Source organism: Canis lupus, chromosome 18 (assembly GCF_048164855.1).
Source record: "Canis lupus baileyi chromosome 18, mCanLup2.hap1, whole genome shotgun sequence".
NCBI classification, from domain to species: Eukaryota; Metazoa; Chordata; class Mammalia; order Carnivora; family Canidae; genus Canis; species Canis lupus.
In genome coordinates this window covers 27,132,361-27,157,393 of record NC_132855.1, presented here as the reverse complement: position 1 = coordinate 27,157,393, position 25,033 = coordinate 27,132,361, and the positions used below count along the sequence as shown (strand labels likewise).

General features: G+C 36.0%; 1 protein-coding gene and 1 long non-coding RNA gene across 5 annotated transcripts in view; one reads left to right on the top strand and one right to left on the bottom strand.

Moving 5' to 3' along the window:
- TMEM196 (transmembrane protein 196) overlaps nt 1-23,762 on the bottom strand; it is a 51,458-nt gene extending 27,696 nt beyond the window's left edge. For 2 of the 4 annotated variants that reach the window (XM_072783844.1, XM_072783846.1), the window contains exon 1: nt 22,892-23,762. In XM_072783844.1, coding sequence (XP_072639945.1) covers nt 22,892-23,056 — 165 coding nt within the window. In that variant the 5' untranslated portion in view covers nt 23,057-23,762. The remainder of the gene's footprint in view (nt 1-22,891) is intronic. The other 2 variants (XM_072783845.1, XM_072783847.1) reach the window with 1 other exon arrangement.
- On the top strand, nt 4,071-14,651 carry LOC140609496 (uncharacterized). The gene is made up of 3 exons (XR_012011320.1): nt 4,071-4,403; nt 6,899-6,973; nt 14,498-14,651. It is a non-coding gene; the product is annotated as an uncharacterized lncRNA (long non-coding RNA).
- Nucleotides 23,763-25,033: the final 1,271 nt, after the last annotated feature.

Genomic DNA, 25,033 nt, shown 5'->3' with positions numbered 1-25,033 from the left:
TCTTTCTTTCTTTCTTTCTTTCTTCTTTCTTTCTTTCTTTCTTTCTTTCTTTCTCTTTCTTTCTTTCTTTCTTTCTTTCTTTCTTTCTTTCTGTTTCTTTTTCTTTTCTTTCTTTCTTTCTTTCTTTCTTTCTTTCTTTCTTTCTTTCCTTCTTCTTCTTTCTTTCTTTCTTTCTTTCTTTCTTTCTTTCTTTCTTTCATTAAGCCTGAAGACTTTATCCCTGTGATATACACTCATTGCTCCTCATTTTATGACAATTACACCATTTAACCCTGTGTTTTCTCTAGGGCAAACATACCCTGGTTTCTCAGCCATCTTGATGATAATTTTCTCTTAAATGTTCTGTTGTCTTTCTCTCTGTGTATGTCTCTCTCTTTTTAATTTTTTTAAGTAGGTTCCACGCCCAGTGAAGAGCCTAATTCAGGGCTTTAACTCATGACCCTGAGATCCAGACCCAAGCTGAGATCAAGAGTTGGGTGCTTAATTGACTCAGCCACCCAGGTGCCCTACTCTCTCTGTGCCTCTTTAAGGAAAAAAAATGCCACCCATAGAATTACCTGGTAAGTGAACTGATAAATTGGCAGACCTTCTTCTTTCAGTCAAGAGACTTCTTTCTAGAAAGTTTCCAGCTCATGATGCTCTTAATCATTATTATGTCTGTCCATAACATACGCCCTCACTACAGGTATCTGTATCTTAGGAGAATTAACACAAATCAGTTTTTACCTATGGTGATTGGCTGCCAGGTGGGAGATACTTTTAAGCATTGGCTTTTTGGTGTTCTTTATTAATTGCAGGCCATTTTCTACTCTCAAAAAGTACAACAGAAATTAAAATATATTGGGTCTATGACTTTTAGAAGTCTATAAACAAACACCATCCATTATCCAAATCCTTTCCGAGTAGTTCTCTAATTTATAAAACTCAATAGAAATGACATCATTCCCTCAGAAATAAAGTGAGGCTTGCACAATTTGTAACCAAAATACAGCTTCAGAATCTGTGAAGGAGGAACAATCACATATCATGTCTTTTTAAATATTTGTTTTAAAGATTACAATTTCCTAATGCTCGTTTCCTTGAAGAGTGTTTTGTTTGTTTGAATAGTGTTTGACAACCTTTGTCTCTGAGAAGCAACTAGAGCAGTTGGAAGAGGTTGAGAGGAATGGTTAAAATGTAATGTGACTTTAAGTTCTACTCTGATTTCAGGGGGGAAATAGTAAGGAGAGCATCTGATTAGATAAAAAGGATATTATGATTATTTTAGGGTTTAGTGCAGAACTAGAAAGAGGTGGGTTGGCATGATTTTTCTCTTAAATGGCATGAAGAGGAGACACATATATTGGGAGAGAAAATAATCCCTTTGCCCTGACAAGATAGATAGTGTGATGGTTATGCATCAGCTAGCAGAACGAGATTACAAGCAGGAAAAAGGTATTTGTGATGGCTTTTCAGATTGAACTTCTGGGGACTGTGAAGCATTAGAGGAGTCATATGTATGCTCCAGGACATTTCTCAGTCTTAGGAAAGATTAGTTGGTAGGTCTGTCTACTAGGGTCTGGGATATACATCAGCACTGTCTGTTAAGAACAGAGCTTTACAGACAGAGCTTAAAAGAAATGGATGGAGAATAGCATAATGGTTAAAAGTATAGAATTTGGAGTAAGGGAAACATGGGCTTTATATCTGGCTATGCCACATATTAGTGAGACTTGTAGCATCTACTTAAACTCTTTGAATCTCAACTTCCCCATTTGTAAAATAGGGATACTACTACAAGTATCCAAAGCTTATCCTGCGGTGCTATTAAAAGGATTAATGAAAAAAGGATTAATTATATAATGTTTATGATGTGCTTGGTATAATTTCTACTATCCAATAAACCATAAATCAATGGAGTTATTAATAACATTATTAAAATTATGTGATATTTTTTAGTATCTGATGAGTACAGACCAGTGTCTGAATTCCTGATAGGAATTATAAAAAAATATTTTAGATATTCATTCTTTTTTTTCTCATTCACAGAATCTTGCTATAGACCAAAACTGTGTCCTATGTTTGTTTGCTCATGTTCTCTCCTTCATGGAGGTAGATTGTTCCATATCAAATCAATATGTACTCATTAATGTATACACTACTACTTTCTCCAATTTCCATCCATGATATGCTGTGTAGCAGTATAAGACTTTAAGGCTTATGACTGGACTACCTTTCAGAAAGTAATTATCAAATGTATTAATTTCTATTTGATACAGGGAAGTCCTCTAAGTGTTTCCAATAATACTTGCCTTTGAATGTGATATTTTGAAGCAAAATGTCATGTCTACAGTGGGTCCATGTTCCAAGAGATCAGAGAATAACACAGGATGTTGGTCACCATGAAAGCTTCATCTATTTTTAGCTCAGCCTACAATCATTTCACAGTTTAGTGTGCTCACAGCCAGACGCATGAGAGTCAACAAAAGAGATCCAGCAGGGATACTATAGTCATAAAATATGAGTTTCAAATCTGCTTCCACTCATAGCTTTCTTGTTTATATCACTCTTACCGCTATTTTCTCAAAACTCAGAGGCACTTTGGATCCTCCCTTCCCCTTTCCATATAATTTCTATCAATCCAATTACTGTTTGCCATTAATTCTACATCCACAGTGAACCTCTTCTTTCATTCTGGCCTTTACTAGCTTGCCCCTGGATAATCTAAAAGCTTTCTAGAGAGCCTCTCTGCCTTCTGTTTCCCTAACATCATTTGTAGTCCATTCTAAGGATGATTTTTAGTACCTCACTCCTTCATACAATTTTTTTTAATGGCTCGACAAATGTCTTAGCTTGTTATCAGAGCCTAGATGGATAGTTTCAATCCAGTTTGCAAACTGGTCTCCTGCTGATATCCTACAGCCAAAGTGGACTTAATAATCCTTGTACATACTCAGTTTATCATCTTTGCTTATAACCACTTCTCTATTTGCAAAATTTTGTCCTTGTTCTTATCTATTCTCTAGGGCCTATCTCAAGTTTTCTGACCAGATGTGATTCTATCTTTTTTTTTCCTGATTTCTCATAGTGCATCTCCTTATGTGCATCTCTTTTGGACCTTGTTACATTTTGACTCATAGTTATTTTAGTGTTTGCTACCTGTATCACTAGATAGGTTTTCATGTTTTCTTGTCCTACAAACTTGTCTTTTTGAGGAAGAGACTTTTTTTCATATTTATATCTACCACCAATACCCCAGTCCCAAACAGAATAATTAAAATGGTCCCTGGTGTACATTACTCACTTATGACGTTGTTGGAATGGAAAAAGGAAGATCTTTGGTCATGGTACTATCAAGCAGAAGGTTCTCAATAATTTGTTGATTAAAGTAATACATACAGTTTTTGTTCCTACGCTTCACTAAAATTGCTCATTCAAAGATCATCAATGACACTCTCCTTACTATTCTTTTATTTTTCAAATAGTCTCCTCACAGAATTCCATTCCACTGTCCCAATTGCTTTCTTTCTTTTCTGTCCTTCACTCCTCAGTCCCTATTGTTGGGTTCATTTTTTCCTACCCTTACTGTACACTGGTATTCCTGAAGTGTTGGTTCCCACTCTATGCTCTTTGCAGCTTTTCACTATTACTTCTCTGCCAACAACTTCTCACATCTATTGAGTGATAGATTCTCACTCACATTGAGTGCTGGCTTCTATCTGAAGTCAGAAACAGAGTTCTAACTGTATTTTTCACAAAGATACCCTCCCCAAATTTCAACCTATACATTTTTATCTTTATTCAATTCTACAGTATCAGTTATTATATGTGGTGGCAGAAAGCCATTATTTTGGTCTTCAGAATGTATTTTCCCATTTTCTGACAATCATGTCTCATTTTTCTACGGAGGAGGTCATCTATCCCTCACTCTCAGTCATGTGTTTCCCATCTCCCACAGCCCTGTGAACCAACTTTAATGAATTAGGATGTTCTGTCCTCCTTGTCACAGTGATTGCTTCAGAGATGGCCACAAGATATAAGTAAGGCCAATCAGAGGGAATTAGAATACATTCTAGACATTTTATTTCATCATTCAAGGAGGCAGACTGTCTTTTCCACTGGCCTAGGTATGGTGATGATGTGACCTGAGGACTGCTCAGGGCCACAATGTGAAAAGTAAAAATGAAGTCAACCAGAAAAATCAGGCACAGAGGTGCCTCACAAAAATATCTGCACTCAGAACATCCTAATAATTTCCTGAAGATATTGAGATAATATTCTCTTGAAAATACTGTCATCATCCCCCTGAAGATATTATTCTCCTCCAAAACTTCTCACGTCTGGAAATAGCATAGCCATCCACTGAGTTCTCATTCTTGACATCTGGGACTCCTTACTGACACCTCACTCAAACTCTCATATATGTAAGTGAACCGCACAGTATTCTTTATGTCTTCAGAATATAGCTGAAATATATCTGCTTCTGTTCACTCCCATTGCTTCCACTCTATCCCAAATCACTATCATCTCTAGTCAGTGTTACAGCAAAAGCTTCCAAATTTGTTCTTCCCATCCTTGCCTTCATCAAACCCACTCTTCTCTGAACTTGTTACTTTCACATTTCAAATCTTTCAATTTTATACCATTGCCTTTAAGAAAAAATGCAAAATCTTTACATGGTCTATAAAGTATTTCATAATCTGCCTTCTACAGCCTCAGCCTTCACTGACTTGTCTACTGACTTCTTGGAACTCACCAAATTCCTTTTCCCTCAAGGACTTCATATCTGATGTTTCCATAGCCTGAAATAGTACTATTCTTCTCTGCCTGGCTATTATTCCTGGTTTAAATATTAGCCAAATATTACTTCTTCATAGAAGACCCCCCCCCTTAACTTTCTGGACTGAGTTTCCATTTTAAGCTCTTTTGGCATCCCGACTTTTTCCCTTTGTAGCGTTATAATTAAATACTTACTTGTATATTTATTTGTTAAATGTTTGTATCCCTACCATAGATTGTGTCCTGAAGGCAGGAACATTATCTTCTTGTTCTTTATTGTATCCCCAGAATATAACACAAAGTCTATTATAAATTGATGGATGAATATTTTATGAATAAATGAATCAAAGAGGCACAACTTGTAATTTGTTTCCTTGCCCCACAAACTTGCCTCTGTTTTTGTTTTTCTGAGCACAGTATACTCTCATTCTCTTTAACCAGGGCAGAAAGTCAGCCTTAATTTCCGATCTCTTCCACTTTTATTTTTCATAGCCTGTTTCCTACCAAGTCTTGTTGAATCTTCCTCCATAAAGTTTCTCACATATGCCCTTTTTATTTCCATTTCCACTAGAGTGAGCTTCCTTTTGATTCTAAATTTCAACATGAAAGATATACATAATCCCCCGGCTCTAATTCTTTACACTGCTGCCTAGGTGATTATTCCTAAAATACATGTTGACTCATGTTACTCCTATCCTCAAAACCTTTAAAATATTCTTAGTACCATCCATTTCTTAAAAAGTGTGCTGTTCCAATTCCATAGTATACTACTCATATTTCATAATATACTACTCAAGGTCTTCACAGTTAGGTCAAGCCTCTCTTTACACTCTCTTCTTTCTGCATGTTGTGTGTTCTAAAACCAATGATCTCTTTACTATTCTTGAGCTCTCCATACATCATGTCTCCACCAACCTAGAATGCCTTTTTTTCCTCATTTCCCATCAAGCCCTCTCTACTTTATTTTTCCAGACTTGCCACCAAAAGCACATCTTCCATGAAGTTATCTGTCTCTCTCTTTACTTTCTTTTGTGTAACCACAGGATGTTCATATGCTGCATTATGTATTTAACTATATTTATTTGGATTTAGTAGAAGACAATATAGTTTAGTGATAAGAATGGCTTCTCTACTGTCAAATGGGCTGGGTTTAGATCATGATATCATCATTTTCAATCTCTGTGACTTTGAGAGAGCTGCTTAAATTATCTGCCATAGTTTCCTCTTTAATTGGATGCAGAAGAGAACATACTTCATAGAATTTTTGTAAATAATTAGATGATATAATTGGTACAAAGCACTTAGAAGAATTCAAGTGTTCAATATCTGTTATTGTTTGCATACATTTGTGTTACCAGCTATAAAGCCCTTGAATCCAGAGTACAGATAACTATCTATCTCCAAATTCTCAGCAAAGTGCTTCATTTAGAGTAAAACCAGTAATTATTTGTCACATTAATTAATTGGGAAGTTCTAGCGTCCTGTATATCTTCAGGCTTTGTATTACCACAACTGCCTCAAGAAGATCTTGTTAAAGTTCCTGTTAAAGGAACAACTATTTAGGAAAGCAAAGAAAGGGAGGGGAAATTATTAGAATTTTTAAAAAGGAGGAAATTATGTGTAAACATTATCAATAATATTGTAATTGCAACTCTAAACAGGAGAATACACAAGGGAATCTTGCATAAACAAGCTGAAAACTTATAGCAAATGATGGTAGGGCTTGATATGTGCTGTTACCAAAATGCAGCTTTTGATGGAACTGTTTTTTGTAGTCGTGAGGTAAGAGGCTATGACCATGTACTACTGAGAAAAATCTTCTGTACTTTACAACAGAACACCTTGACTCCCATTCAGTCTTCCTCTGTCATTTAACTACATTGGGCAAATCAAATGAATTCTCTTGGGCTTAATCTTTAAAAGGGAAAGTTAGATTGGATGGGATTCCTGCATTCCTCCTTGCTCTGACACTCTCTGATCACAAATTTAAGTGGCCCTGTTTTCTCTCCCACTCATTTTTAGCAGACATTTCTCCAGTATTTACGAGGTATTTCCTGAGTATCTACGTTGACACTATCACAGCTCTCTGACACTGAATATGTCATTTATAATGAAATTATATTCTCTATTCCCTTTATAGAAAGGAGGAGACTAATGTCACATGATTATGGAATTAAAAGAAGCAATTCATGTGAAACTGCTCTGTCTTGCAATGGTATGTGGTGGGTGCTGATAAATGTTTATATTCTCCCTCTACTTGGGAAATTTTTATTAAGTTTCAGGATCCTGTATAAAGTTTATTTATGAAGACTTTTCAACCCCTCCATGTACTCCTGGTCAGAACCTAACAAAATACATTATATTCATGTCTATTATTACACTGATGCCCTGATCATATTATATAGTAATTATTCACTACTTATCTGTCATTCCAAAAGGTTCTGAACTCCTAGTCAGGTGTTATATATTTTTAATTTTAAAACTTCAGCACTAATACAGGTCCTCATATGTACAAAAAATTTAATGAATCCTTGTTGATGAATGGATAAAAGAATGATTAAATTTCCAGTTAGTAAGAGAAGTGGGAAAAAGCTTCTCTTCTTTCAAAACACCTTTGGTAGTTGGCAAACGATACTTGAAATTTTCTTAATGAAAGGTCACCCACAGACTTGAATTTCACCATTTAAACAAGAAAGGTTGAAAGGGTTATGTCATGAGGACAGGAAACTTGGGTGTCCACTTCGGGAAATGCCACTGGAATACTCAGCAGTTTCTGCTGTCTCTACCAGCCAACTAAGACAATTTAGCCTTCCAGTTCACTAATAACTCAAATTGTCCTAAAGTTCCTCATCCATAGTTCACATCTTAGGTAAACAAAGCATGAAGATTTGCCTGACCAGCTAATTATTTCTTTTCATAAGAAAAATGTATCCAGATGAGAGAAATTAGAAATCTAACATAAGCCACAGATTTGAGTCACATATACAACTTTTCATTTTCTAAGTTACATTAAAAAGAAAAAAGTGAAAATGTTAATATTAAATTTTAATATTAATTTAATAATATATTTTATTCAACTCAATATATTCAAGTTATTAATATTTCTTGGGCTCAATCCCAAGACCCCAAGATCCTACCTGGGCAGAAATCAAGAGTTGGAGGCTTAATCAACTGAGCCACTCAGGTGACCCTCCCTCCCAAATATCTTATCACCCAGGAGATAAGATGCCTTCCTAAATTAATTAATTTCAGTTATGTGTGAGCATCAGAAGCAACTTACTTTCTATTGGCCCAGCTTTTCTGATAATCCATTGAGTGATGTCTGCCAAACTTGTATCTTTTAACTCATCCAATCCTTTTACTTTGATATTTCCTAAACTCCTCATGTATCTCTCTAAGACTATTTTGAAGGTCTGAGGGCCTAAGATGTTTGGTGGTACCCCTTAGCTACAGGTGAAAAGACATTAGCATAATCATGAGTTAAAGTTCTACCTCTTTCTCAAAAAAAAAAAAAACTGCTCCTTTGAGAACATCATTTATTTTATAAGTGATTGGGGTATAAATGTGGTGAATACCAATTATCTTTCATAATGATATTTTAATTTCTTAATGTCACAGTAGAAAACAGCTTACCCTATCACTAGTAAGTACTACTCTGCTATATCTACAGTCAAAGATAGATTTATGGAAAAGTGCACCTTTTTAATGTGGCCTTTTTAAAGTCGTCTATGTTTATAAAATATTTTGACAATTTTTAAACCAGTATTGGATGAAAGCCTAATATATATACAAACATATACAAATATATATTTGTTCCTAGCCACTTTAGGCAAATTGTATACTAAATCTCATTGTTAATTTGATTTCTATATGTTTAAATTAAAAAAAGAAAAGCCTCAGAACTACAGGACTTTAACATTCCCTGTCCAAGCCCTGCAAATGTGTATAGTTTGATAAATGAACTTTGAATCTCTTCTTTAAAGGCTTCTTGAAAGCAATTTGCTTACTTATCTAAATTGATCACTAACTCTTGTGGTTTGAAATATTAGCTAACCTCTAAAAATTAGTTTAAATTTCCCCATTACTTTGGAAAAGCACCATGGAGTATATGCCACAATTTCTGTAGTAAGCCTTGAAACTCCCAACTGGGAGGAGATCCTTAAAATTCGTTAAAATACTTATCTCCTCATGATAGTTTAGCAGTGCCAATAATTTGAGATCATTCCTGTTCAGTTTGAGGCAGTAACCCAGTAACTGCATTTTCCTTTTGGTTTAGCACTTATCTTAAGGATTACTTAATATTTTGAGGCATCTGTGAGAACTATGTTAGACTAAGAATTAGATGAATTGCCCTCTTGTCCTGGCTCTATAGTGAGCCAGCAGTGCTATGCTAACTCTCTGAGCTTTAGTTTGCTTATCATAAAAGGATGAATTTGGAATAAATTATTTCTATGTTTCCATCCAGTTTATATTGTGTGACTTAACTATAATTCTCAACCAACAGGGAGAGGAAACATTTTAATGGCGTCCTTTCCCTTACCCTTAGCTATGACAGACCTCAGATTAGACAGAAAACGCAAAAGCCATCAGAGACTCCTCTCACCATTTGCCATTAAATGTGACAAACTGCATCAGTCATGCTCATCTTGCTTTCCTTTTTTAAATATACAAAAACGAAATTTGTCAGCACAAAACATGCATTTCATCTCTAAATTCAATCACCCGTTTTCTACTCAGAGACTTTCTCCTCCCTTTCTCCTCCATTATTCACCTCAGCAGGGAAAAAAATTCCAAAATTATCTCTTAAAAACAAAAACCTTCCTTGACTCTGAATCCTTTTACATCATTGGCTCTATCTCTCTACACAGATTGATTTTCCCTTTACCACCACTATGCTTGTTATCTCCATATTCTTCCCATTCTTTCTTTAGCAAACTTCGCACTCAAGTATATGCCCATTACTTCAACTGCTTTTGCTAAGGTCAGCAATGACTTCCATGTTACAGTCCTCACCTTACAAGGAAGCTCTCTCCTTTAGACATCTCTGACGCCCTACTATCCTGATTTTCCACACATTTCTCTGGTCACAACTTCTCAGTTTCTCTTTTCTATCTCCTCATTGATATCCAGCTTTTGAATATTATAATAACTAAAGGCTTTGTTTTGGGGTTTCAATCAGTAATATGGCTTTAAAAATACCTTTAAATGTGCTTAATGTATTTACAGACTACTCCCATGTTTAGATTTCTAGTACAGTCTTGTGTTCTGGACTCTAGACCCGTCCAATAGTCCACAGCATGTTTCCAATCTTACTTAACAGATAACAGGTAACTCTAACTTATAGATCACAAATAAATTCTTGATCTCTCCCCACCCAACACAATTATATCCTGCACACACATATGCACACACACGCATGCACACACATGCACGCACATGCACACATACACATAGTGTTTTTACTTTTCTATTTATTTATTTATTTATTTAAAAGAGTGAGAGAGAGCATGCACAAACTGAGTGGAGGGGCAGAGGGAGAGGGAGAAGCAGACTGCCTGCTGAGCAGGGAGCCGGATGCTGGACTGGGTCCCAGGACTCTGGGATCATGACCTGAACCAGATGCAGACATTTAACTGTCAGAGCCACATAGGCGCCACAGTTTTTCCTTTTCTAATCATCTAATTCTCAAAAGAATAAATGGGATCCTATCAGTTGTTAGTCCCCCAATCTAAGACTCATTCTTAATACTTTATTCAACAATGGCATCTAATCAAACACAAAGTCTTGTCAACCCTGTGTCTCAAATATCTGCTTCTATGTTTATTTTATTCTTTCACTGTCATCCATGCAACCATAATATCATACATGTCAGTAGCCTCCTAATAGACATGTGACTTTTTGTCCAATTCCAATATATTTTATAAACTGCAGGCCCAAATGAGCTTCTTTGAATGTCAATATAATCTTGTCACTTAATACCTTTCTACTGCTTTTAATAGACTCCTGTTATAATTAAGGCACTTTATGGCAAAGTGCCATAATCGAAACATTGTAGCTTGCATATAAAGCCTTATGTGAGCTTTTCCCTGTTTGCCTCTCCATCTCTATCTCCTCCTGCTCATGTGCCATAATCCAGTCACTCTGCCCCTCTTTCAGATTTTATTTTCTTTTTGTTTTTTAAATATTTTATTTATTTATTTATTTATTTATTAATGAAAGACACACACACACACACAGAGAGAGAGAGAGAGAGAGGCAGAGACAGAGACAGAAGCAGGCTCCATGCAGGGAGCCTGACATGGGACTCGATCCCGGGGCCTCCAGGATCACACCCTGGGCTGAAGGTGGTGCTAAACCGCTGAGCTACCCAGGCTGCCCACTTCTTTCAGAACATGAAACCTTTCTTATCCAAGGATCTTACCCATGCTATTCCCTCCAGTTTCCCTGCTTCATGTGGCCAATGTCTCAACATCTTTTAGAAAATATTGCTTCCTTAGAGATGTTTTTGCTAATTCTCCCATTATTAATAAGTTATATTCTTCATAAGCCTACATATCTCCTGTTTAACATGTCACAACCCGTAATTGTTAATTTGTGCATTATTTGTTCGTTGTCTGTATTTTTTTAAATTAAGCTTCAGAAGACCAGGGATCATGATTATTTTATTCACAGCTAGATCCTCAAAACCTAAATCAGATTGTAAAACGCTGTAGCTGTAGAATAAATATTTGTTGACTAAATCTTATAAGAAAAAGAACTAAGGAGAATAAGCATCTGGCTCATGAAATTGGAATAAAACCTGACTCTTCTGACTTACTTTAGCGCTTTCTCCACATTACATTGTACATTTCTCTTCTTCACTCATCCCAACCCAGCACAGACCATGTAGCTCAGGCCCATTAAATATTTTTCCCTTTGATCTCTACATTGATTTGGCCCCATCTCCATGAGCCTAAACCCTATAGGTCCCAGGCCCTGAGTTGTGCTATTCCACAACCCAGCTCCCTGGGATTTCTCTGCCTTTATTAGATTTACAGATATTCTCAATGGCCTCTGCTTTCCCCTCTCCCAATTCTTTTGCATTTTTAGCATAGTGTTCATCTTTAAAAGAAATCACTTTTCCACATTCCTATTTATATTTCTTTCTTTTCTTAGTCCATGGAAAACCCTGCTATTTATGCAGTGTTATTTTTTCCCTTAAGCTAGAACTAATTTCTTATTTTCCACCCCAAAACAGAGCACTGAAAAAAGCAAGGCAAATAGATCCATATACCATATTTCTTCCACTCCAGAAAATGTTGAAATTTTCAATATTTCAAAAATTCAACTGGAAAAGGGTAAATGTACATTCTTATCAATAGAGCCATGAACTCTCATAAATATGATCAGATCACCTTCACATTAAAAAAATACCAAAAAGGTAAGATGTACAATAGATATGCTGTTGTGATAAGCAGTTCTCCATTAGCATGAGGCCATCTTGGTGGCTTAGCAGATAGCATGGGATAGAAGGCAACCACAGTGAATAAAGAAATTAAACCAAAAGCACTAAAGAGAGAAATGGAAAAACAAACCCCACAGTTGTAAATGGGGATGCACAGCACGTAGTGAGAGAAGCCTTTTTTCAGAGACTGTAAAGCAACTGAATGAAACCAACAATCACGGAATGAATTTCAGAATAAATCATCATAGAATGTAGCTAGCTGGCATGTCAAACTCTTCTAAAAGAATCCACGTCCAAAAACCTCAGAAACTTCCCACTGCCCCAGAACCCAAACCCTTCTGTGTATAGAAAAAAAATCAGCCTTGATTCTCAGAATGCCATTCCTTCACATCTCCCTTTCAGTGTTGGTGGAATGCAATCTTTCTTGTATTTAATGCATTATGCATTGTATTCTATTCCAAGTCTGCTTTGTGATAGTGTTCCTTTTTAAAAAATAATCTGTTGACTATTTTGAGTATGCTAAGTAAATACAACGTTTTGATGTTAGACCTATTTCTGCTCCAAAAGTAGCAAGGGAAATTAAACTAAACTTGTGAATTTTGAATAAGAGGGACTTGGAATTTGCAGTATATTTAAGAGTCAATTGTCTAAGTCATTTTTATGTATACTTATTACTCATGTTAATCTTTAAAATAAAACATCTCATAGATTGTAGTAACACAATCAAAAGAATTTGTCTCCTGAGCCCAAATTTCTGTTATTTTAGCCAATTAAATAAATAAATGAATTTAAAATTTCAAACTAATATAAAAATTTAAGATAATGATTATTTCTGGAGGGAAGCAAAAGAGGATGTAATCAATATTGAACACCCACATATGGAAATATTGTCAAATAACATTCTGTTTATTAAGGCAACTTAATTTATGTCTCTTTTGAGTAAAATTAATGTAGGTGCTGTAATATATTTGGACAACATTCAAATATAACACCCACTACTTGATACATGTGGAAAACATAACAAAGTTTATAATGTAGAAGATGGATTTGGTGAGGATGAAACAAAAAAAAATATTCCCTTGGGTATTCGCCAGCTTTGAGTCTATGATTTGTGACCTGTTCTCACAGAATTGAAAACAGCCAGGGACTCCAGGGGACTAGAGGGTAGAAGTTATGCTCTTCCCAAGAATTGTCAACACCATAGAAGAATGTTCATCCAACATGCCAGGCAGTTTCTGAAAGCTAGCCAGTTATGGAAATAAGTTGCAGCTCATAGAGGATCACAACATTGTGAGGTTGTACCAAATCAGAGTACTAGCAGCCTAAATTCAGCATACATTGTGTATCAATGACAATTAACAACTTCCTTGTATGATTTTATCTCTTCATCTCTCCTGCACACGCATATGAGCACATGCATGTGCACATGCACACACATACACACATGCACATGTGCTTTCTTCAGTTGATTTAGATCACTAAATCCTAAATTCTTTAGGTTTTCATCCTTTAAGTGAAGAAACTCATCTGCTGAGATAAATGGTACAAGAAAGCAGTTGGAATTCTTAGGCGATGTAGTACATTGTAAATATAAGCTGCCATTGTTACTATTATTAATGTCCTTATTATCATTATTATTTTAATTCCTCAGAGTAAATGATGTCCAAAAATAGTTGATGGAAAACAAATAGAAAGAACTAAGAATTTCAATAGTCCATCCAAAAATAATGATAAAATCAAACACACATCTCCATTTGGTAGAACAAACAAAAATTATGCCTTTCTATATCAACATTGACCCAGAAAATATTCTTAGGACCCTAGGACATGCAAACTAAATCACAACTAACTATTAATGTTCAAAATTGGTTATGAAAACTACATATTTTCTAAGAGGAAGTATACGACCTAACTGTTACCAAGCCTTGAGTCCAAGATCAATTTCATCAATGGCCTTACAAGAAGCTCCCCCTCGGAAATGTATAAAAATAAAATGTCTATTAATACACAAATAGAAACCACACACAGAAAATTGAATTTCCAAGAATACAGCACTAGCATGCAATCATTACTGTGGGCTAGTCATAGTTATTAAACACTTAACATGTATCAAGCCCTTTGTATAAGTATTACTTTTAATTTTTCGAACTCCATGAGATAGATAGTAATATTGTTATTTTACAGATAAATAGCTGATTGCTCTGGGAGATAATGTAACTCATTCAAACTTAAACAATTAACAAATGCTAGACCTAGAATTTAAACCAAGTCTTAACCTCTAAAATCTATTTTCAGGGCATCCCGGGAGGCTCAGCGGTTTAGCGCCGCCTTCCGCCCAGGGCCTGATCCTGGAGACCCAGGATCGAGTCCCATGTTGGTCTTCCCGCATGGAGCCTGCTTCTCCCTCTGCCTGTGTCTCTGCCTCTGTGTGTGTGTGTGTGTGTGTCTCATGAATAAATAAATAAAATCTAATAAAATAAAATATATTTTCATGTATTAATGTCATGCTAGTATCTCCTATTAAATAAATGAACTCTTTGTCAGGCAGCTGTAGGACTAATTGAACACAGGAAATTATGATCTTACAAATGCACCATCAACAGGAAAATCACCTGAAATGAGGTTAGGTTGTGATGGTAGATTTACACTTCCTTCAAGTCTCAAGATTTCCCTCAAGCCTTTCTTTTGACACAGGACACACACTTGGAATCAAAGGCTGGTGTTTTGACTTGAAATTGAGCAGCAATTCCTGGCCCATCTGCCTTGGCCTCATTGATTGTCAAGTTTTACCCAGCAGACCTCACCAAGTTTAGTTAAGAATCAAGAGCACTGAGGTGGGCACTTGACAGGATGAGCACTGGGTGTTATTCTATATGTTGGCAAATTGAACACCAATAAAAAATAAATTTATATAAAAAAAAGAATCAAGGGCAGACTAATCCTATCATTCTTTCAGGACCCTTTTAAAGTTGGTCCCATTGTATTTAGATGAATTAGATCTTGCCACTTATTATGTGAACGTACCTTTGCTCTAACAACTCCAATCTCCTCTATCTTCCACAAATTCTCCAACTTTGCACATGTTAATAGCTCTGCTTAGCACTCCTTCTCTCTTCTGCCCACTGGAAAGCTACCCAATCTATCAGGCCTGGATAAAAATCTCCCTCCACGGGGAGTCAACCCTGATCCCTCACTGATAACACTCATTTTGAACTACATTTAAATATATTGTTTGATGTCTTCCTGACTTGCTCTCATAACATTTAATGAACATTTGAGATGCATAATTTTGTTTTACTTTTTAAGGCTAAAGCCTAAGCTCTAAAGGTAGGAACAATTGAGTCAAATATTTCATGCTCTTCTTGGAATATGGAGGTGTGCTTGTTGATCAGTTGACTATGCCAATCTCTTCTGGGAAATAGATACAAAGGGTGATAGGGATTGATCTTTATGCCATTTTGCCTGACTCATATATTCAAGGATGGGAGCAAATAATGAGGTCAGACCTCAGTGAATGACTTTTTCATGACAATTTCCCATGTTCCACACAACGCAATAGAAAAAATACAAATTTTAAAATAAGACTACCAGCTTTAAATACGAATTCAACTGATTAAATAACAGTGGATTCTAGGGACGTCCTTTTCTCTACATAAACTTTATAAGGTACTATATTCTTTACAAAGTTGTTAATATTGGAAATAATAGCATATATAAAAGCATCTGGGGCACAGTTAACTATTAATAAATCACATATTGTATTATTTCTACAGGGCAAATAGCTTGAGGAACGCTATCTTCCAAGGTGGTCTTCTTAAACACTAATATTTTCTTTTTTGTATTGACTACATAATTTTGTCCAATATTTAATAATAGATCACGAACTAATAGAACTTAGAATTTCTTTTCAGGAGTCTTAATACTGGTGTTAAAAACATGAGCACTAATTAATGTCACAAGAAACATTATTGAAATCCAGATATTTGATTGATGCACCTATTAATAATACAACATGTTATAAGCATTGCTTCAAAAACTACTTGGGTAATTCAAGCAAAACCATATAAGTCTCTAAGATATTAAGTAATTTTATTAGACATATTAATTTGTACTTATAATTTGACTACTGACAAGAACTCATATAGTTTAAATGTTTTCAAGGACTTTGTTTTGTGGCATAAATAGTGGTTCCTATATCCCCACTGTTTCATTTGCCTAACTTAGATAATTGTTTAATGTCTGATTATAGCAGTAGCTGTTACCCCATTCAGTTTTAAGCTGAATATTTTATATGACCTATCCAATGCAGGTATTTTGGTACATTTTTGTAGTTGCTTATATATATATATATATATATATATATATATATATATATATATATATATATAAATTAAATCAAAAGCTAAAGACACATACTATATAAAAAAAAAGAAATTAAAGTTGATTGAGGGCGTTGGAGGAATGTTGAGAACCAGAGCAGTACTAGTGTGGTCTAGGTCCTAGGCAGTCATAGGACAGCATGAAGACAGTAGAGGAAAAAAGAAATTAATGCTCCCTGAGCACTTAATCTGTGCCAGGCTTGGTAATGGCAGTAACCCATGAAACTGGTACTGGTATTTCTCTCCTTGACTTCATGAAGAAACATAAGTTATCCAATACCACAGTTATATGGAGTGAGATACATGAATTCAATCTGTCATTCAATTTGAATTAATTTATAGAGATTAGATAGATCTACATACATGAGAAGAACTGCATGGTTTCTTATATCACAACGGAAAGTAGTCATACAATTTCTTCTCTCTCTCTCCTAAAATATGTTGAATGAGAGTCTTTATATATCACCATCCATTTATTTTGGAACTGTCCACTTGGCATATTGAAATAAACATCTATCTGTAGAGTGACCACAGTAATTTTACTAAGACAGTGAAGTAAAATATATTTTAAGACTTTCAGCTTAGTTATTTATATATAGATATGCTTTTTGAATGAATAAGATTATATATAGATACATACAGTACAGTAGTAAAATGAAATTTTGTTTGCTTCACAAGTAAATGACCCAATATCATTTGGACATAAAATTGTTGGGGTTTCCCCCCTTCGTGGGTGTTTACACACACCGTGACCAAAATCTATTCTAGTTTTTATAGAAGTTTAAAGGCAAGTATTTCAGTTTGAATGGCTGGCCTGTGCCTCCCAACTACCAGTAGAATTAAATATTATCTGAGGCTAAGTGACTATACAAAAAGTTAAATTTCTTGACCATATCTGAAGTATATATTGGATGATCTGGCTAATAATCATGTCAATACTGAAAGCTAATTTGAATGCTTTAGGCAAAATCATCTAAATAAAAGAATGATTTTACTCATGTTTGTATCAACCAAATTGCCAACAAATAGGTGACCAATGCAATTATTAATTATTCTCTAATATTTCTATTCTAAAGTCTTCAAGATCAGTTATATCCTTGGATAAGGGTCAAAATCCTGAGACAGAATTTGTTACAGGCTCTAAATGGGAATTCAAACACATGTCACTTATATGTGAATGAAATATAGACTAAAACAAAATATCTCATTAGGTAATGGCAAAAGTCATCATTTTTCTTCTATCATACCATTACCAATCAATACTAGAAATAGACATTTTATTTATGTTTCCTTGGCACACAATATGGTTCCCTGATTAATAACTACACTTCCTAGTAGTTTGTCTTGTCTAACTGATTTAATTGTCCCAACCCCAGTAGATAAAAGTGGCACTTAAGAACAACAGTATGAATCAGATTAGGATGATATTCTTTAACTGAGGTTTACAGAGTCCACGAATGGGCTTTATTATATCAAAAAACTTAAAATTGATCTATATGTTCAAACAATACTATTTATATAGCAGAAATATCTATGAGATTACATACTAAATTTATAATGGTGGCTAATTTTAATGAAGTGGTAGAGAACTTCAGTTTTGATTCTTTTTTTTAACCCTTTGAAATAAGAATTTATGCATGAATTACTTACAAGATTAAAATTAATTCTAAAATTGGCTATAATGTATATTTGTAATTTTTATGAGGATGGGACAATGCTTTCATCTCATGCTAAGAAATACAAATCCCCTTATGTTATATATTTTGAATCTGGAGAAAAGTGACGTATCTGATTAGAGATACACTAGCCTCAAATTCTATACATTTGAAGTAACTTCAAATATTTGAGAAGTTTCTTTCACCTCATTTTATTTTTTTTAGCATTAGTGAATTGGACTAGATTTAATTATTAAAAATAATACTTTGAGGTAGCTCTCATTTATATATAGCACCTATATTGCTACATTATGGATCAGAATGTATAGTAGGTGAATTTCAGCACAAACTTATAATTGGCTAAGTTGTTGCCATGGTGAATCAAGAGTTCCCATAACAGGTAGCCTTGATTATGCTATAAATTTCACTCACCTCAAGAATCAGATTTAGTAAGTGGAGAAAGTCATAATATACAAATCAAGTATTGTCCATAAAGATAACCAATAAAAATCATTCAAACTTCATATGATTTAGATAAAATTTTTTGAATATTCAAGAAGACTGTGTTTGCATGTGGTGTAAACAAGGCTTAGAAAAGTTCCTCTTAATACATTTAATTTATAAAATAATTATCAGATATAGATGGATGAAATTTAGCATGATATATATCAAATACAACTTAGCACCAGATGTTCTGTACACAACCATTTGAATCTCTACATTTCCAAGTGCCAATCTAGGCAACAAAATAAAGTTTTCTTGAAACCATGAATCTATGTAGTACTAACTACAGTCCATTTCCATTATTGATGATGCACTGGAGACTGAGAAAAGTGACTATCATACAGCAACTTGAAACAGAGCCCTGTCTATTTAACTCTGTCAATAAATCTTTCACATCAGTTATATTTCAAAAGACTGTCTTTTCCAAAGCAGATTACTCAATGGTTGTTTCATTGCTATCTAGCAGTGATGTCTTTTATTATGCTTTCAACAGGTGACTACATCAGCTATAACAAATGGACAACAAGAAACAAAAATCCTGTAAGGTTTTTATAGCTTTCTTTCTCTATGAAATTATAGTGAAATATTTTTTTCTTGCTAATTGCCCACACCTTTAAACTGATCACAGGAAGCACTCTTGCCTGATTATGAAATAGTGACTAAAAATATAAGCATCTGGCCCGTGGATTTTTAAGCCCTTTATTTTATTTTACTATTTTAAGTCACATTTTAAAAACTTTGTATATTAGGGTTCAAAGATCAAAATAGTTGCCTGAATTCTTAGTGCACTCGACCTAGATAAAAAGCTTATGATGTCAGAATCCATAAAAAAAAGTAATCCTTAATAGTATGGTTTTATTTGACTTCTAAAATTTAATTCAAAGATCTTGTAATAATGACAATAATGTATTGAAAAAAACCTTCATGGCACCAATCCAAACACACTCTGATTATAGACTGGTTATCGTGACAGGTTAATTATTATAAAAATCCCATCTAGTGTCCATAAATAATACAGATTTTTAAATTCATAAAATACCAAAGAGATTAATATTTTTTATCTAGTTTTCCTCTGCATCTCCTTGACTCTCTTTGGGAAGTAGGAATTGATGTCATTATTATTATTAAAAATATGGGGGTGGGGATCCCTGGGTGGCTCAGCGGTTTGGTGCCTGCCTTTGGCCCAGGGCGTTATCCTGGAGACCCGGGATCGAGTCCCACATCAGGCTCCCGGTGCATGGAGGCTGCTTCTCCCTCTGCCTGTGTCTCTGCCTCTCTCTCTCTCTCTCTCTCTGTCTATTATAAATAAATAAATAAATAAATAAATAAATAAATAAATAAATACATCTTTAAAAAAATTAAAATATGAGGAAATAAATCTATTGCCTTTGACTAGCACACAGCCTCTTGTGATCTGGTCCCAACCACTCTTTCCATCCTTATCTTCCCCTCACACATAAGCCCCAGAAAAATAGAAGATCCTGTTCCTCCTGGAACATAACCCACATCATCCCAGTTTGTGACTTCATCTATGCTACCTAAAAGGCTCTCATTTCTCATGCCCTTCACTGCCATTATGTGCACCCAGTATTAGCAGCTTGCATTTAATCAGGGCTTAGTATACACCATGCATTTACTAAGAACATTATTTCATTTGTGCCTTTTAACAACCCTATTTTACAGAATATGAGAAACTTTGGAATTGTCCAGATGGTTAATGACAGATCTGGGATCTGCACCCAGGTAGACTTCAGATTTCACTCTGTGATGCATTACTTAGTACTGTGATACATAAATTACAAGTCCCAGCAAACTGTCAAGATCAAGATAAAACAACTGTTCTCCCATGGATATTTCATTGACCACCCAAATTTTCCTCCCCTTTTTCTGCCTCTGTATCACTCTAAGGTCAAACTTTAATTTCTCACCTCTGATAAAGTTAGTGATATACTCCTCTTGTTTTCTCTACTAGGTATTCTGATTCATCTTAATTGTCTTTGCATTAAATAGTAAAATGCATATGGTAAGCCTTCTGTTAATATAGGTTAAATGAATTCAGCATTAACCAATATAAGAGATAATTCAGAGTATATCACAAATGACTTCTGAAAAACAATTTAAAAAATCAATTTGGCAAGTCTATAATTTAATAAATAATGAACAAAACTGAGTATCTCTTCACAAATTTGATTTTCTAACTTGAGTTTATAAAAGCCAGCAAAAAAGTGACCCATTTGGGCATCCTAGTTTCAAATCCATTCATTCAATTACATTCGCTTTTAAAAATGTTTATTGAATCAGACAACAGAATTCAAAACTATTGTTCAAGGATCCTCGGTGAATTTTGGCTACTCTAAAGAACCAGTTGAAAACGGAACTAATTCTTTGTGATAATGATTATATATTCTTTTATTTGCTTTTTACTGAGCTGCTACAAAATTTTCATTTTTTTGTACAAATAAACATGTTGACTCATTTAGATAATGGTAAATAGTCTGGGAAAATAAAAAAAATAATTTAATTACTTTTCTTACATCATGCCAAGCAAATGTAACCATCTTTTTAAGTTCTTGAAGATAAAATGGATACTTTAATACTATTTAGAGACAACCTATGTTTATTCACCCAATTTTTCACATTTAAGAGGGGAAGTGATTTAAAGAGTATTTGAGGCTTCTCCTTCATAATCCATCAAAAGGTCATATTTTCCCCTTTGTTTTAAATGTTGGTATTATATTTCATTTTGACAGTTGTTTGATAGAAGTTTTAAAGTCTGATTATTTCTGTTTAAATAAGAACTACAACTCACAAAATACTATGACATATAAGATGTAAAATGATTAATTTTAAGGTTTGCCTTTTAGCCTTTCATACTTAAATTTAAAATGCATATTGACAAAAATTATGTAATAAAGAAAAAATTTGCAAGTTGATAGTAACTTACTGAATTTAGAACAAGGATTCTTAGGAAAAATTCAGCGTTAAAATCGAGTACCATTTTTACTTTTCTTTTTAACTTCTGCAATTTAAAAACACTTGCCTTATTTTGAAAAATTAAAATACAAAAACTATATTTCCAAAGCACAATTGTACCAGTTTTTAAGATGCTAGAACTTTCCTCAAAAATGAATTACTTCAAAGTGATTTTTCTTGAACTCATAGTCATTTTTTTTCCTCAGTGACTTAAAGCACAAATAACCAAACCATGATTGTTAATTACACCTATTGATCATCAGTGACAGAATAGCATCCTATTAAATTATCTTGGAAACTGAAATCAAGCTAGAAACCAAGAAGGACATAGCAGCTATACAACTTATAGAAGAAGGAAAGATTATTTTCACAATTAGGCCCCCAGTAGGTAGGAATAGTCCTGCTATTTTATTGATCATTGGTGGAAGGAATGGGTTTCTGAGGCTTCCTTGGAGATTCACCCAAAGTAAACAAGAAGGTCATTGGGTCTGACATCACAACTGACATAGAGGAAATTATGACATTTTCTCTGAGCTGTTAGGTACTCTTTAAGATGAGTTATTCTCCAATTAGAATGTTGTTACATATCATACTGTTTATTGTTTAACTTACAACTTACAATAGAGTCTTTAGATGTGAAGTATCAGAAAGCTAGCAAAGAAAGAATAAGAGCAATGTTTTCTGGGGTAAAATACTCCTTTTACACTCACACATTTCTTTTTGTTGTATCAGTGTTGCCTTTAGTGTACCTTGGGCACTGTTGCCCAGAAATAAATGCATAAATCTACCCTTGCTTGTTCCTGATACAAGAAAATGATGTAACACTTTCATTTTGATTTTCGTTGTAAAAAGAAACAGGCTAAGTGAGTCTGCCCTTGACAGGTGTGACTCCCTAATCAGCACCACTAGGCAGCCTTATGCAGCTTCAGACATTGGAAACTCCCCTCCCCCACCCCCAACTTTAAACAAAGCCATTTAATTTGGTCTTAAGCCGAGGTAAGGGGGGGGACCAATTAGTAAATAAAGGGACAACATAAAAAGGCATAGTCTGCCAACAAGAAACTACATGCAAGCCAGAGGAGATTTATGGTTTTCATCCCCAGGGAAGGAGTGACTAACGCACGCACACTGACCATCACCGTAAAGAGGTAAAGAGAGAGTGAAATGGCTCAACGTACACACACCCCGCTCCATACCGGGGACGAGTCTCCGAGCTGCGGCTTGTGCTCTCGGAGGGCCAGGCTGAAGCTGACCGCCCCCACGGCCACGCTGGACACCCCCAGCCCTATCTCCAGCACAGAGAGCACCAAGAGGCTCCCAATAATCTGGCCGCTGGTGCACATCCTTCCTCGGTCATCATTCCTTCCAGATCACAGAGGGGAAACCAACCATCCACCTTCTTTCTTCCACTATCCTCCTTCCCCTTCCGCCCCCTACCCGACCCCAAAACTTTTCTTTCTTCACCAGTGAAGCATTATCCGCAAGGGTTAGATTTGCAGAATCGGAGACCCTCTTCCCTGACCGGGTGAGAGGCAAAAAAAAAAGAAAAAAAAAAAAAAAAAGAGTCGCTCCACCCCCTGGCACGTTCCGACAGGAATCGTAGGATTTTCCTGGGTTCGGTGGTCCGAGTCCGGGGAGAGGGGCTTTCAAGAAGGAGCCAGAAACCTGGAGCCGGGAGCGCGGAGCCCCGCTCGCGAGGCGCTGTCCAGAGTCCTGCCGCGTCCCAAGTCTCCGCCAGAAACCCGCTCGCTTCTAACCTCCTAGACCCCCAGGCTCCCCTTTGGTTCCTTGCGGAGGAGATGGCCCTTGCTTCCCGGAGAACCAAAGCGGAACTGCTCAGAGCTTCTCTCTCTCTCTCTCTCTGCTCTCGTCTCCTCTCCTTTGTTTTCGTGGTAACACCAAGTGCTTCTGCGAGTCCCAGGCTGAGCGGGCGGATATATTCAGTACCACGCTCCTCTCAGTTGCTGTGTCGCCAGCAAAAGCGACCTTGTCTGATGGCCTTTTCCCGTCTGGGTTTCTTCTCCCTCGTCGTCGTCCTCTTCCTCCCCCCCCCCCCCCCCCATCCTCTCTCTCTTGGTCTGATTCTCTTTCATTTCAGTGACCTCACTGGGGTTTGAGAGGTTGATGGAGGAAGGAAAAGCCTGATACATTCGTGGGTCTAGAACCAATACTCCTGGCTGACTCCTGATGGGGCCTCGCCTGGGGACCCTGACCACAGGGATCCGAACCATCCCTGCCTCCGCATCTCCCCCTACCCTGTTCCCTTCTGGGCTGTTAGCCAGATGGAAGGGGAAGGATGCCTGCGTCAACGTGGGGCTCATTCTGTGTAAAACTTTCTTCTGCGTGTCCATGGGGGTAAGGTCGGGGCGCAGTGGGCAAAGAGAGGCAGAAAGAGCAGAAAAGGGATGGAGAAAGGCCGGACTCCAAATTCATTGGGACTCTGCTAAGGATTCTCACCCAGGAACTTTCTCTCCCCTAAAGAGCTAGACTCAAGCCTGCTCATAAGGAGTGTCAACTCTCCATTGTCACGACCTGTCCCTTGTGTGTAGGCAGTGGACTGGTGTGGAGATGCAATTGGCCGGACACTCTTCTGTGGGGATATTGGCAGAGGTTCCTGCCAGCAGACCCTTACCCAGGGTCTTACTGGTCTTACCCAGTAGCAATGCTGTATGTTTGGGATGCATCCCCAGACTGAGCATGACTGGGACCGTGTGTTTTCACTCAAATTCAAGAGATGTGTACATTTAAGTGTTTTATTGGAAAGGGTTTATTAAAAACAAAAATCTGGCTCATTGAACAACTGACAGTCATCAGAATGATTAGCGCAGGAGCCAACCCTAGCTTGGTGTTTTCGCGTTGTAATCTGATGCACGTGAGGCTATAGAAGTCTAAGAATTGCTGTGTCTGGACCCTTTTTTGTCCCTGATTTTACCTTGTGAAAAAAGTATAAGGTAGTTCCTCAAGGAGACTCAGGAAGCAGGGAGACGAGAAGGTGTTTTGGGATGGGAGCCATCTTTCTCAAAAACTGGGTTTCACAGTTGGAGTTAGATTGAAGGAAAATAGAAGAAAGAAAGATTGAGTTAGGACATATTATACAAAACCAGGATATCTTGACCTCTGAATACATGCAGACTAGTGCAATGCAGGCATCTCTGATTAGAAATTTCTTTTTTTTAAAAGTCCCAATGCTGAGATCTTTAAACCTGAGTGATATACAATCTATAGCATAAGTGCCAATTTCAGTTTTCTTAAATTTGGTTCAGGGCTTGTTTTAATAGTTTAAATTCAATTTTACACTATAATTTACTTACTTTATGATA